This window comes from Leptomonas pyrrhocoris, assembly GCF_001293395.1.
Source record: "Leptomonas pyrrhocoris isolate H10 chromosome Unknown, whole genome shotgun sequence".
Classification (NCBI taxonomy): Eukaryota; Euglenozoa; class Kinetoplastea; order Trypanosomatida; family Trypanosomatidae; genus Leptomonas; species Leptomonas pyrrhocoris.
In genome coordinates, this window is record NW_015438391.1 from 94,082 (window position 1) to 107,835 (window position 13,754).

At 63.2% G+C, this 13,754-nt stretch overlaps 1 protein-coding gene across 1 annotated transcript; it reads right to left on the reverse strand.

Annotated features, from left to right (window-relative positions):
- Positions 1–822: 822 nt before the first annotated feature.
- Positions 823–13,548, reverse strand: ABB37_09806 (putative mitochondrial calpain-like cysteine peptidase; the record flags this gene model as incomplete). Its single annotated transcript, XM_015809444.1, has 1 exon — positions 823–13,548. The coding sequence occupies one exon, from the start codon at positions 13,546–13,548 to the stop codon at positions 823–825; it is 12,726 nt and encodes a 4,241-aa protein (XP_015651926.1).
- Between the last annotated feature and the right edge of the window lie 206 nt (positions 13,549–13,754).

Consider the following 13,754-nt stretch of genomic DNA (forward strand, 5'->3'; position numbering starts at 1 on the left):
AATGAGCAAACACCAAAACGGAAGAGATAAAAGTGGAGGATTTCTCGATGATGAAAAACGGAAGTGAAAAGACAAGAAAAAGCTGAAGACACAAGTAAAACAGTTGAAGCTTACCTTTCCCCAAACCTCGCCAAAGGTACGGCTGCGAGGCGGCAAAAAGGTGAAGGGCAATGAAACCGGTTTCATCCACGGCAGCTCAGCCGACAACAGCTCACTCTTCGTCAAGCCAGCCGCTAAAAAAAAAGGAACGAGTGCACTTGCGAAAAAAAAGAGCACGTGGAAAAAACCCGCTGCCGTTGTGTTTTGAGGCGCTGATCGCGTGATAAATAAAAAACACAAACGCGCCTTTCATTTTGCTGTATGTGCCATCGGTGCCGCCAACTCTCGTTGCTGCAGCGCAGACACCAGCAGCGCAAGTCTAGCCCTACAGACTCACTTCGCAAAGCCGCAACGATACGAGAGAAACCAAACACGTCTAAAACCCACCAAAACAATGGGACACGTCAGAAAAGTCAAATAGTCGGCGAAAGAAGAGATAAATAATAAAGCGGTAAGTAGTTTCTCAAAACATGAACTCACACGTCATCCAAACGGGACCAACGGCACGCAACGGCCGTAAACAAGTAAAAGCACACGTGCGTCAGGAATAGGAAACACTTGCCGCTGTGCAGCGTCGCCACGCATCCTGGTCGCACACCAAACTCACTTCCGCACGCAAGTAGTTTGCAGAATGAGCGCAGCCGCTTGCTAAACCACGAAAAGAAACTCTGCGTAAAGGCTTTCCCCCCCCCCCATTGAGTGCAGGCGTCACAAAATGAGGCTTTACTGCGAGTAGCCGCGGCTGCGTGGGTTGCGCGAGCCGTTCCCGGCACCGTTGGACGCCGAGGAGGGTCGCTGCGGCTGACGCGTAGTGTGCCGCCCGTTCGTCGGCGTGGATGCGACACTGTCTGTCGAGTTCAGCCGCCCAGGGATGCTTGGCCGTGCCGTCCCGCGCACCGCCAGGAAGCTCGCCTGGATATACTTGGGGGTGTAGATGGACAAGGTGCACGGGGCACTGCCGGTGACGGGCCTGGACGGGCAGCCGACCAGGAACGTGTATCGGCCAGCTTTGGCAGCCTGGAATGCAATCGCGTGCTCGCGCGCGTTGGACGCGTCGCCGGAAGAACTCACCAGGACGGCGTTGTCCTCGTAGGCTGCCATGAAGATCTCATCCTCTGCTAAGTGGTCGCCGCGCTTCGCCGAAGCGGGGTCGGTCACCTTGTTCTGATGCAGCAAAACATGAATGTCGCACGGCTCACTGACGGTGATGTCCACGCGCGCCGTCGTGCCGGACCCCGGCTGCACCACAACGTCCTTCGACATGCAGTTGTGCGTCTCCGCGATGGGGCGGAGCGTGGTGAGGGTCACCGGGTACTCTTGCGGGTACACCGAGAGCTGGTACTTGCCGATGCAGTTCTTCTTCTTCGTGTAGGGAACTAAGTAGCACGTGCTGTTCGCCGGCAGCTCCACTTCGGCGCACACCTCGCGCGCGTCCGTGAGCAGGCCCTTCTGTACAAAGCGATGCGTGTTGTGCGCCAGCAGCGGGGCCACCAGCTGGGCAGCGCCGTCGGGCTGCAAGAGAGCCAACGCCGATTGGTGGTACACGCCCATGTCGTGCGCATCGTAGAAGACAGGGGCCGAGTGGCGCAGCTCCGCCAGCACCGTGGCGCTGCGACCGCCCGTGTTCTGCACGAGGTAAATGGGGTTACTGCGGAAAGTCGTGTACTTGGGGTTGCCTCCGCTGCACGACTCGTTCCACTCGCCCGACACCGTCAGGCGGTCGCCGCAGTTGATGTGGCAGCGCTGCATGCTCGAAAAGTTGCGCAGGAAGATCGGCTGCGGCAGGTAGAGAAACTCCGGCTCATTTTCTGGGTCCGCCTTGCACACCGACCGCAGCGTCGGCGTCCAGTCTTGGTCGCCAGCGCACAGCGGACCCATGTACTCCGGGGCATCGTGGTAGCAGTTGTGGATCTTCACCACAATGTCCGAAGGGTCGTTCGAGCCCGGCACTGTCTCGATCACGTCGAATACGGCGTAGTAGCAGTGCGGGTGGATGCCGTCTGGCACCACCTCGTTCGACACCGCCATGAACACATCGCCCTTCTCCAGCTGGTTGTGGGTGCGGCGCCAGAAGGCGACGTCGCGGTAGTTGCAGTTCGCCACCTCGCTCGCCAGCTTCGTGTCGAACGGCAGGTGCGTGACGGGGCGCCCCGTCAGGTCGCGCAGCGTCTCGTGCGACGTGCAGTCGTCGAAGCGCTCATAGCCGCCCACGTACTTGGCGTACGCCTTCTCCAGCAGCAGCGGCCACCACGCCCCCGTCGGTGACACCGTAAAGCGCGGCACGCCCTTCTCGTCGCACGGAACGCGGTCGTCGATCTCGACCGCCACCGGGATGCTGTTCGGGTCAAAGAAGATGAAGCTGTAGGGTGCCCGCACGGGGTGCGTCTTGGTTTGGAACAGGCGGTGGAGCAGCGGGGGCTGGCGGCTCAGCGCGGCGAGGAACGGGGCCAGGTAGGTCAGATCCCCCGCCGGCGAGGCCACATCGGATGTCCGTGGGTGGTCCGGTATGAGGGGCTCGTGCAGGCCCTCCGGGTAGATGTCGGCAATCCGCGGCCACAGGTTCGCCACCTGCTCGTTGGCGCTGTGGAAGGAGGGGTCGACGAACGGTGCAGCCTCCTCCACTGTCTCCAGGCGATGCTCCTCCGTGCGCTCCTCCACCTCCCGCACCACCTTCTTATCGCGCGGACGGCGGGAGCCGCTGCTGCCTCCCTGCGGTGCCTCACTCGGCTTCATCGGGCTCTCTTTGTCGACAGCGGGGACGCGCTTCGGGTGGTCGCGCTTGTACTGATCCGCCAGCTCGCCCACCCGCCGTCGCATCGCCTCCTCAACTTCCGCCTTGTAGCCGGGCGGGTAGTCCTCCGGGAAGTACATCGCCCTGCGACGCTCATCTGCGAGGTCCATGAAGGCTTGGTCCTTGCGGAACGGAATCTTGTTGATGGGCACGCCGTGCACCTTGTCGCCCAGGAAGGGATACGACTCCTGCTCAATCATCTGCTCCGCCAGCCTCCTCGCCTCAGCGTCAAGCTCCGGGTCAATGGGCTCCAGCTCCCCCTCCGGATTGCTGCCACGACGGTTGCCGCCCGGGTGCTTGTGAAACAGCTCCCCGCCGGAAAACTCGTTCAGCTTCTCGACTGGGACGCCGCGGTACTCGCTGTGCACGCGCGGTTTGGCCAACTCGCGTGCGCGCTGCCGCATCGCCTCCTCCAAGAACTGGATGCGATCCTTGTTGCCCTTCGCATCAGCCGCCTCCAGGTGGTAGCGCTCGTGCTCCAGTGCCTGGAACATCTCATCTCGGTCCAGCTCAGCACCGTGTTCGAGCATCTCGTCCATTTCCGCTCCACAAATGCGACGGCGATCCGCATCCTTTCGGCGCCGCGCAAGCGCCTCGGCGCGGTCGCGCATCTCCTTTTCCAGCTGCTGGACTTCCTGCGGGTTCACCTGCGGGTTCAACTTCTTCCGGGCGTACTCATCCGCCAACCTCCGGAAGGCGGCGTCGTCTTCGAGAGGGAGGAGAGACACGGCCACACCGTCCGCCTCGTTGAACGGCAGCTTCGCCGTCTTCTTCAGCTCTTCGCGAGCCAACGCATGGACACGATCATCCATTTTCTTCTCCACGTCCGCGATGCGGCGGGCGTTACGCTTCGGGTCCAACTTCAGATCGCGCCACTGGTCCTCCATCGCAACGTACGCAGCGTCCTCGTCCAGCGGCACATCGTGCAGCGGCACGCCGTTCACGTCCTTGCCAAGCAGGTCCTCGCGCTCAGCCCACTTCACATCGTCCGCGATCTCGTGCGCGCGGGCGTTCATGTTCTTCTCCAGCTCCGCGATGCGCCGCGCGTTGGCGCGCGGGTCCCGCATCAGCTCACGCCACTCGTCCTCCGTCGCCAAGAACTCGGCGTCGTCGTCGAGCGGCACATGCGCCAGCTTCACGCCCTCCGGCTTCGGGTCCAGGATGCGGTTGCGGTCCGCCCACTTCCTCGCGTCGGCAAGCCTGTGTGCGCTGTCGTTCATGTTCTTCTCCAGTTCCGCGATGCGACGCGCGTTGGCGCGCGGGTCCCGCATCAGCTCACGCCACTCGTCCTCCGTCGCCAAGAACTCGGCGTCGTCGTCGAGCGGCACATGCGCCAGCTTCACGCCCTCCGGCTTCGGGTCCAGGATGCGGTTGCGGTCCGCCCACTTCCTCGCGTCGGCAAGCCTGTGTGCGCTGTCGTTCATGTTCTTCTCCAGTTCCGCGATGCGACGCGCGTTGGCGCGCGGGTCCCGCATCAGCTTCCGCCACTCGCTCTCCATGGCGGTGAAGTCCGGGTCGTCGTCGAGGTTCACGTGCCGCAGCTCCACGTTCTCCGGCTTCGGGTCGAGGATGCGGCCGCGGTCGGCGTTCTTCTTCGCCGCAGCAAGCTCCTCCGCACGCGCACGCAGCGCGTCCTCCACCTGCGCGACCGCAGCGGCGTTGCGCTTCGGATCATCCGCGAGCAGCTTGCGACGCCGCTCCTCCATGTCCCTGAACGGCTTGTCGTCGTCAAGCTCCAGCGCATCGCGCTCGACGCCGCCCACAACGCGCGGCAGGAACTCGTCGCGCTCCTCCTCCTTCGCCTTCTTCGCAAGCTCGTGCGCGCGCTCCTTCATCCGCTCCTCAAGGTCCGCGAGGCGGTGGGCGTTGCGCTCCGGGTCCGCCTTCAGCTTCCGCTGCTCGTCCTCCATCGCAACGTACGCCGGGTCGTCGTCCAGGCCAATGGCGCGCAGCGGCATGTCCTCCACGCTCTCGCCCAGCAGGGCCTCGCGATCCGCCCACTTCTTGTCGTCCGCAAGCTGCCGCGCACGCTCCTTCATCTTCCTCTCCACGTCCGCAATCGCGGCAGCGTTGCGCTTCGGGTCCAACTTCAGATCGCGCCACTGGTCCTCCATCGCAACGTACGCAGCGTCCTCGTCCAGCGGCACATCGTGCAGCGGCACGCCGTTCACGTCCTTGCCAAGCAGGTCCTCGCGCTCAGCCCACTTCACATCGTCCGCGATCTCGTGCGCGCGGGCGTTCATGTTCTTCTCCAGCTCCGCGATGCGCCGCGCGTTGGCGCGCGGGTCCCGCATCAGCTCACGCCACTCGTCCTCCGTCGCCAAGAACTCGGCGTCGTCGTCGAGCGGCACATGCGCCAGCTTCACGCCCTCCGGCTTCGGGTCCAGGATGCGGTTGCGGTCCGCCCACTTCCTCGCGTCGGCAAGCCTGTGTGCGCTGTCGTTCATGTTCTTCTCCAGTTCCGCGATGCGACGCGCGTTGGCGCGCGGGTCCCGCATCAGCTCACGCCACTCGTCCTCCGTCGCCAAGAACTCGGCGTCGTCGTCGAGCGGCACATGCGCCAGCTTCACGCCCTCCGGCTTCGGGTCCAGGATGCGGTTGCGGTCCGCCCACTTCCTCGCGTCGGCAAGCCTGTGTGCGCTGTCGTTCATGTTCTTCTCCAGTTCCGCGATGCGACGCGCGTTGGCGCGCGGGTCCCGCATCAGCTTCCGCCACTCGCTCTCCATGGCGGTGAAGTCCGGGTCGTCGTCGAGGTTCACGTGCCGCAGCTCCACGTTCTCCGGCTTCGGGTCGAGGATGCGGCCGCGGTCGGCGTTCTTCTTCGCCGCAGCAAGCTCCTCCGCACGCGCACGCAGCGCGTCCTCCACCTGCGCGACCGCAGCGGCGTTGCGCTTCGGATCATCCGCGAGCAGCTTGCGACGCCGCTCCTCCATGTCCCTGAACGGCTTGTCGTCGTCAAGCTCCAGCGCATCGCGCTCGACGCCGCCCACAACGCGCGGCAGGAACTCGTCGCGCTCCTCCTCCTTCGCCTTCTTCGCAAGCTCGTGCGCGCGCTCCTTCATCCGCTCCTCAAGGTCCGCGAGGCGGTGGGCGTTGCGCTCCGGGTCCGCCTTCAGCTTCCGCTGCTCGTCCTCCATCGCAACGTACGCCGGGTCGTCGTCCAGGCCAATGGCGCGCAGCGGCATGTCCTCCACGCTCTCGCCCAGCAGGGCCTCGCGATCCGCCCACTTCTTGTCGTCCGCAAGCTGCCGCGCACGCTCCTTCATCTTCCTCTCCACGTCCGCAATCGCGGCAGCGTTGCGCTTCGGGTCCAACTTCAGATCGCGCCACTGGTCCTCCATCGCAACGTACGCAGCGTCCTCGTCCAGCGGCACATCGTGCAGCGGCACGCCGTTCACGTCCTTGCCAAGCAGGTCCTCGCGCTCAGCCCACTTCACATCGTCCGCGATCTCGTGCGCGCGGGCGTTCATGTTCTTCTCCAGCTCCGCGATGCGCCGCGCGTTGGCGCGCGGGTCCCGCATCAGCTCACGCCACTCGTCCTCCGTCGCCAAGAACTCGGCGTCGTCGTCGAGCGGCACATGCGCCAGCTTCACGCCCTCCGGCTTCGGGTCCAGGATGCGGTTGCGGTCCGCCCACTTCCTCGCGTCGGCAAGCCTGTGTGCGCTGTCGTTCATGTTCTTCTCCAGTTCCGCGATGCGACGCGCGTTGGCGCGCGGGTCCCGCATCAGCTCACGCCACTCGTCCTCCGTCGCCAAGAACTCGGCGTCGTCGTCGAGCGGCACATGCGCCAGCTTCACGCCCTCCGGCTTCGGGTCCAGGATGCGGTTGCGGTCCGCCCACTTCCTCGCGTCGGCAAGCCTGTGTGCGCTGTCGTTCATGTTCTTCTCCAGTTCCGCGATGCGACGCGCGTTGGCGCGCGGGTCCCGCATCAGCTTCCGCCACTCGCTCTCCATGGCGGTGAAGTCCGGGTCGTCGTCGAGGTTCACGTGCCGCAGCTCCACGTTCTCCGGCTTCGGGTCGAGGATGCGGCCGCGGTCGGCGTTCTTCTTCGCCGCAGCAAGCTCCTCCGCACGCGCACGCAGCGCGTCCTCCACCTGCGCGACCGCAGCGGCGTTGCGCTTCGGATCATCCGCGAGCAGCTTGCGACGCCGCTCCTCCATGTCCCTGAACGGCTTGTCGTCGTCAAGCTCCAGCGCATCGCGCTCGACGCCGCCCACAACGCGCGGCAGGAACTCGTCGCGCTCCTCCTCCTTCGCCTTCTTCGCAAGCTCGTGCGCGCGCTCCTTCATCCGCTCCTCAAGGTCCGCGAGGCGGTGGGCGTTGCGCTCCGGGTCCGCCTTCAGCTTCCGCTGCTCGTCCTCCATCGCAACGTACGCCGGGTCGTCGTCCAGGCCAATGGCGCGCAGCGGCATGTCCTCCACGCTCTCGCCCAGCAGGGCCTCGCGATCCGCCCACTTCTTGTCGTCCGCAAGCTGCCGCGCACGCTCCTTCATCTTCCTCTCCACGTCCGCAATCGCGGCAGCGTTGCGCTTCGGGTCCAACTTCAGATCGCGCCACTGGTCCTCCATCGCAACGTACGCAGCGTCCTCGTCCAGCGGCACATCGTGCAGCGGCACGCCGCTAACGTCTTTGCCGAGTAGGGCCTCGCGATCCGCCCATTTCTTTTCGGTTGCGAGCTGGAAGGCTATCGCGTTGAGCTGGTCCTCCAGTTCGTGAAGGCGTTTGGTGTGTGAGGAGTCCTCGGAAAGGAGGCGGCGACGCTCGCGTTCCTTGAGTCGGAACTCGTCGTTGATGTCCAGCGGGACTTGGCGGACGTAGACGCCGTCGGGGTGCTGCTGGAGGTAGTCCTCGCGCTCTTTCCACTTCTTGTCCTCCGCGATTTGGCGCAGCCGATCGTTTACGGCGGTCTCTAGCGCGTGCTGCTGTGGCGCCCCTCGGCTTTTCGCTCTCTCTGCTGCGCGAATTGCCTCCCAGAAGGGTTCGTCTTTGCCGACGGCGGGGAGGGTTTCCAACGGCATGCTCGCCGGGTTGGTGTCGAGGTAAGGATAGCGGCGCGCCAGCTCGTGGGCTGCCAGCACGTTGACGCGCTCCTGCATCTCGTCTTGAAGGGCCTCGATGGCAGCCGGCGAGGCATGCGCCGCCATGACCTTCTTCAATTCGGCCTCCTTTTGCAAGAACGGCGTGTCGCCATCCACGTTGAGCTCTTCGATCGGAATGCCAAACGGCTTGGGGTCCAGGAAGGAGCGAAGTGCCTGCGCGCGCTGCCGCTTAAGCTCGGCGTTTCGCTTGGACAGCGCCTCCTTTAAATCATCAATCTGGTCCTTCTTGCCTTGTGGGTCTTCGGACATGAGCGCAATGAGCTTGTCCTCCATGTCGCGGTAAGGGGCGTCGCTCATCAACGACGGACTGCCCGCTCGGTCGCCAGTGATGTCGGCACGCAGGTTCTCTAAGAAATCCTTCGCAAGCTGCTCCACGCGCGCGTTCAGCTTTACCTCGTTCGCTGCGATCGCCCTGGGGTCGGGTTTAGGCATGCTCAGCAGATCCATGTGCTCCGCCTCAAGGCGCCGCATGGTGGGGTCGCCGTCGAGGTCGAGAAGTTCTACCGGAATGCCGCGGGGCGAACCGTAGCGCGCCTTCCGGTCCCGGTTCACTATTTCCTTGGCGAGCTCCGCCGCGCGGGCGTTGATCTTGTCCTCAACGGCGCGGATCGCAGCGGCATTTTTGCCGGGGTCATGGCGGAGTCGTGCGCGCTGCGCCTCCCACTCGGCGATCTGAGCATCGTCGTCCAGCGGCAGCTCCTCCGTCGGCTTCCCGTAGTAGCTCGGCTTCAGGTACCGCGGCCGCTCGTCGCGGTTCATCTGCTTTGCCATCTCGTCTGCCTGCACGTTGAGTTTGTCCTCGATGTCGGCGATCTTGGCCATGTCTGGCTTCGGCACTTTCAGCAGGTCGCGACGATCGCGCTCCAGCTGCAGAAAGCCGTCATTATTGTTGAGGGGCAAGTCGTCGATGAGGCGGCCGTTGTGGTCACGTGCGAGGTAGCCGGGGCGCTGCTTTGCGAGCAGCTCGGCCGCCATCTTCTCTGCCATATCGTTCAACTCGTCCTCCAGCGCAGCGATGACGCGGGCATTTGGACGCGGGCTCTTCATCTGCTCCTGCCGCGCCGCCTCCTTCAACACAAAGCCGCGGTTGGCGTCCAGCGGCAGCTCGTCGTTGGCGACGTGGAGGTGTTCCGGCTTAAGGTAGTCACGGTTTTCGGCGAGTTTCTGGCGGGCTAGCTCCTCCGCGCGTGCGTTCATCGCGTCCTCCAGCTTGCGGGTCTTGGCGGCGTCCGGTGCGTCCTTCGCCCGCTCGCGCAGCCGCTCCACCTCCAGCGCGTGGAACCGCGGGTCCTCGTCCAGTGGAAGGTCACCGACGGGGATGCCGAGGGGCATGGGATTCAGGAAGCGCTCCCGCTCGTCATCCTTCAACTCCCTAGCCATCTCGCGCGCACGGTCGTTCAGCTTGTCCTGTAGCTTGACGATCTCGTTGTGATTCTTTCGAGGGTCCTTCATCGCCGTCCGAAGGTCGTGTTCAAGCTTTGTGAAGGGTACGTCCTCGTTCAGGGGTAGCAGCTCCAGCGGCACGCCCTCCGGTTGGGGGTCCAAGAAAGCGCGCTCGCGCTTGTGCATGTCGTCGGCCATTTTGGCTGCCAAGTCGTGCATCGAGTTCTCCAGACCGAGAATGCGCGACGCGTTCTCGGACGGGTGCCGCTTGAGGGCTTCGCGCTCCTGTGCCTTGTGCATCAACGCCGGGTTCTCCTTGAGCGGGATGTCCTCCTTCGGCACGCCTTCGTAGAAGGAGTTGAGGAACGACAGACTCGGTGTTTTGGTGCTCGGCGCCTCCGCCTCCCGCAATGCGGGTGCAGCACGGGGCGCCTTGGCCGGCTGCTGGACTGTGTTGACGGCCGGCTTCGCTGCCACGACCGGCTCGACGGCGCGGATGTGCCGATCGGGGTTCATGACGTCGTCCATGTTCACCGGCTGCACGGGCGGCTCCTCCGCAAAGTCGTCGAAACTCGGCGCGTTCTCGCTGGCGTCGGTGATGCGCACCCGCGCCGCCTCCACGCCCACAATTTCCACCCGGCACTTCACCTCGTCGTCCTTCGCCACCGGGCAGGTCAGCGACAGCACGTAGTGGCCTGCGGCGGGGAGGTGCGTCACCAGGCCAATCTCCTTCAAGTTCGACGCCGACGACACACGCGCGACCTGCTGATTCGCGTCATCATAGAGGTACATGCCCACGAAGTTTTCGGTGCGCACGTCGTTGCCGCCCTTCGAGTCCTGGTTCCACTGCGACAGCAGAATGTGTGCGTCGGTCGGCACATCCACGAGGAAGTCCACGCGATCTTTGCCTTGTGGCTGCATCGTGACGTGCTTCACCGCGGGCAGGCCATGCGCGACGTCCGTCTTGAGCCGGGCGATGCTCACCGCGCGTGCATCCGCAGGCTTCTTGTACCAGTACGACAGCATGAAGATGCTCTTCTCGTGGTACATCGCGGTGGGCACAAGGTAGCAGAGAGAGTGCGCCGGGATGGCAATGAAGTTGGCGACCTCGCGGTAGTTCAAGAAGACGCCTTTATGCGCGATGCGGTGGTTGTTGTGCGTGACGAGGTACGTGGGGATGGAGCTGTTCTCCATGCTCTGCGCCAGTAGCAGGTCGCAGCGTACGTAGTTCAGCTCCGCCAGTAGGTGGAACTGGTGGCGCTTGTCGGGCTGCCGTATCATGCCCACAATCTCCACCGGCGCCTCGCTCGCGTTGCGCACCACGTAAAGCGGGTTCTGCCGCCACGTCAGCAGCGACGGGTTGCCGCCGTTCGTGCCCTCCCCCCACTCGCTGTTGAAGTTCCAACACGGCTCCACAAGCCCGCTCAGATGCGCCTGGGAAAGGGTGAAAAAGTTGGCGGCAAAGACGTCGGCCGGGACGTAGATCGTGCTGTTCGAGGGTTGATGGCCCTGCAGCTGCGGCGCGGCCCACCGGCGATCCCCTCTATTCGCCATCGGACCCGAGTAGGTGTTCGCGGCGTAGGGGTTGTGCAGCTGGACGACGACGTCTGCGAGGGACTGCGGCTGCGCGGTTGTCGGAATGATGTCGAGGACGCCGTAGAACTGCTGTGCGTTGACGCCGAGACGGTCCGCCTCATCGGAGCTCTGCGCGGACATGGCGGTGTTCGGCAGCTCGTCGCGCAACTGCATCCAGAAGGCGGGCGAAGCCACGTCGAAGCCGGCCGACCGCGCCGTCACCGGATCCAGTGGGACGTTAATGACGGGGCAGCCAGAGAAGTCGTGGTAGACCTCTGCGAGGGAGCAGCCCTCCAGGTTGTCATACAACTTGTAGAACTTCGCATAGGCCTTCTCCAGCAGCAGCGGCCACCAGTGGTGCGTCGGGGAGCGGCAGAAGAGGGTGTCACCCTTGATCATCGGAATGCGGTCGTCGATCTCCACCTTCACCCACTGGCCGTAGCGGTGGAACTGGAAGGTGTAGCGGCCGTCCTTGCGCGGCTTCTTCGAGATGAAGCAGTTGCGAATGACGTCGGGGTGCTTTGCAATCAGGGTGGCAAAGCCAATGAGAGTCCTGCACTCCGGGACAGTGCCCTGCTCGAACTGATCGCGGCTCAGCACATCCGGCAGCAGCGGCTTTGTCTTGCCTTTGGGGTAGAGGTCGCCGATGTGCACCCACGGCTCGGACGTGAGGTCGCGGTTGTCCAGCATGAAAGCGCGATCCTCGAAGGGTACGCTGCTGTCCGGCACCTCGTGCACATCGCTCGCCGGCGTCGTGAAAGGGAAGTAGTCGATGCGGGCAGCCTTAGTGTTCTCCGAGTCTTCCTCCACCACCTCCAGCTCATCGGGCAGCATCCCCGCATCCGCCGGCGTCTCCACACGGCGGACGTGCGAGGTAGCGGATGAGACGATTGTCACGACGGCCGGTACGCTGCCTTTGCCACGCGGGCAGGTGAGGGAGAGAGCGTAGCGGCCGCTGCGGGGAAGGTGGTGAATGATGCTCGTTTCACGGAAGTTGGTGGCGGCGTGCACGCCGGCGATCTTGCGGTCCGTGTCGTCGTAGAGGTACATGCCCATGTAGTCTTGTGCCATGGCGTCGCCGCCCGTCTTGGGGCTGATGTAGGGCTTCGTCTGGTGCATGAGGATGTGCACGTCGGTCTCCTCGTCCACGTAGAAGTCGAGCCGATCCTTGGTGCGCATCTGCAGCTCCACGTTTCCGTACGCCGGGTTCCGCCAGTCCATCTTGGGAATGTCTAGCTTCCTCATCGTGATTTGGCTGTAGTTTTCGTGCGCCATGCGGTACACGGCGAGCAGGAAAGGTGCCTCCTCGCCCTTGTGCATGCACGAGGGGACGAGGTAGCAGAGAGACTGAGGGGGAATGGTGACGCTGTTCGCCACCTCACGCGAGTTGAGGAAGAGACTCTTGTGAATGGGCTTGTGGTTGTTGCCGGTGACCCAGAAGGTGGGGATGGGGTACAGATAGGAGTACTGCGAGAGAATCATGCCGCACTGCATGTAGGTCGTTTCCTCCTCCGGGCCCTTCAGGTGGCGCTGGTCCTTCTGCTTCACGACAAAGGAAAGCGTGACCGCCTCGGTGCCGTGGTTGCTTATGTAGTACAGTGGGTTCTTGCGCCACGTGACGAAGGTGGGATTGCCGCCGGCGCTCTCGCCCTTCCACTCGTCCTCAAAGTACGTCGCGTCAGCTTCGAAGGTGCTGACGTAGCACAGTTGCATGGAGTTGACGATCCTAAGAAAGGTGTTGAGCGGCAGGAATATGGAGCGAGGGTTGTCCACATCATACTTCGCGCGCTGCTTCGCCGTCCATGCCACATCATTCCGGTTGAGGGGGCCGGTGTAGATGAACTCGTCGTCCTCCAAAGGGTTGTGCATGTGCACTACGATATCGTCTACCGCAGAGGTACCGCTGAGGGAAAATACATCCAGTATGCCGTACTGCTGCTCCCGCTGCAGGCCCATGTTCTCTACCTCCACGTCTTTTGTAAGAGCAGACGCGACGAACTGTCCAGACTGGATGCGCTGGGCGAGGTCCAGCCAGTAGCGGCCCTCCAGGATGTTGCAGCTCGCTGCCTTGGCCAGCTTCGGATCCATGGGGATGTTCAGAACCGGGTTGCCGGTCAAATCATGGAAAGTTTCTTGTAGCGTGCAGCCTTCAAGGTGATCGTAGGCGGTGTAGAACTTCGCGTAGGCCTTCTCCAGCAGCAACGGCCACCAGTGCTCCGTGGGGGAGCGGCAGTAGAGCACCTCGCCTTCCTCCATCGCGATTTTGTCATCGATTTCCACCTTTACCCACTCTTTCCCGCGGAAGAACTGGAAGGTGTAGCGGCCGTCCTCGCGCACCTTCTTCGACACAAAGCAGCTACGAATCACATCGGGGAAACGGATCAGCGTCGACAACGCCGAGAGCATGAAGCACTCATAGTGGTTACCCTGACCGAACTGTTCGCGCGAGAAGGTCTCAGGCAGCAGCGGCTGATTGACCCCGCTCGGGTAGATGTCTTTGATGCGCTTCCACTGATCAGCGATGTCCCCGTTGTTCTTTGTAAACTCCGTGTCCACAAACACATGTCCGCTGTCGGGGACTTCACTAAATGAGGACGGCATTTTCAGACACCGATTTGGCAGAGCGTTCCTGTACGTTTCACGCCCAAATCACCGTGAGCGCGGCTTCGTCTATGCACGGAAATGCGTGATGGTCCTCGCGCTTCGGACACAGCAAGGGAGAGCACGCAACGAAGATGGATGTAGATTTAAGAAATGAGGCCGAGAGATGCCCCTCTAATGAACCTTTCTTTTGAACAGTGAAGAAA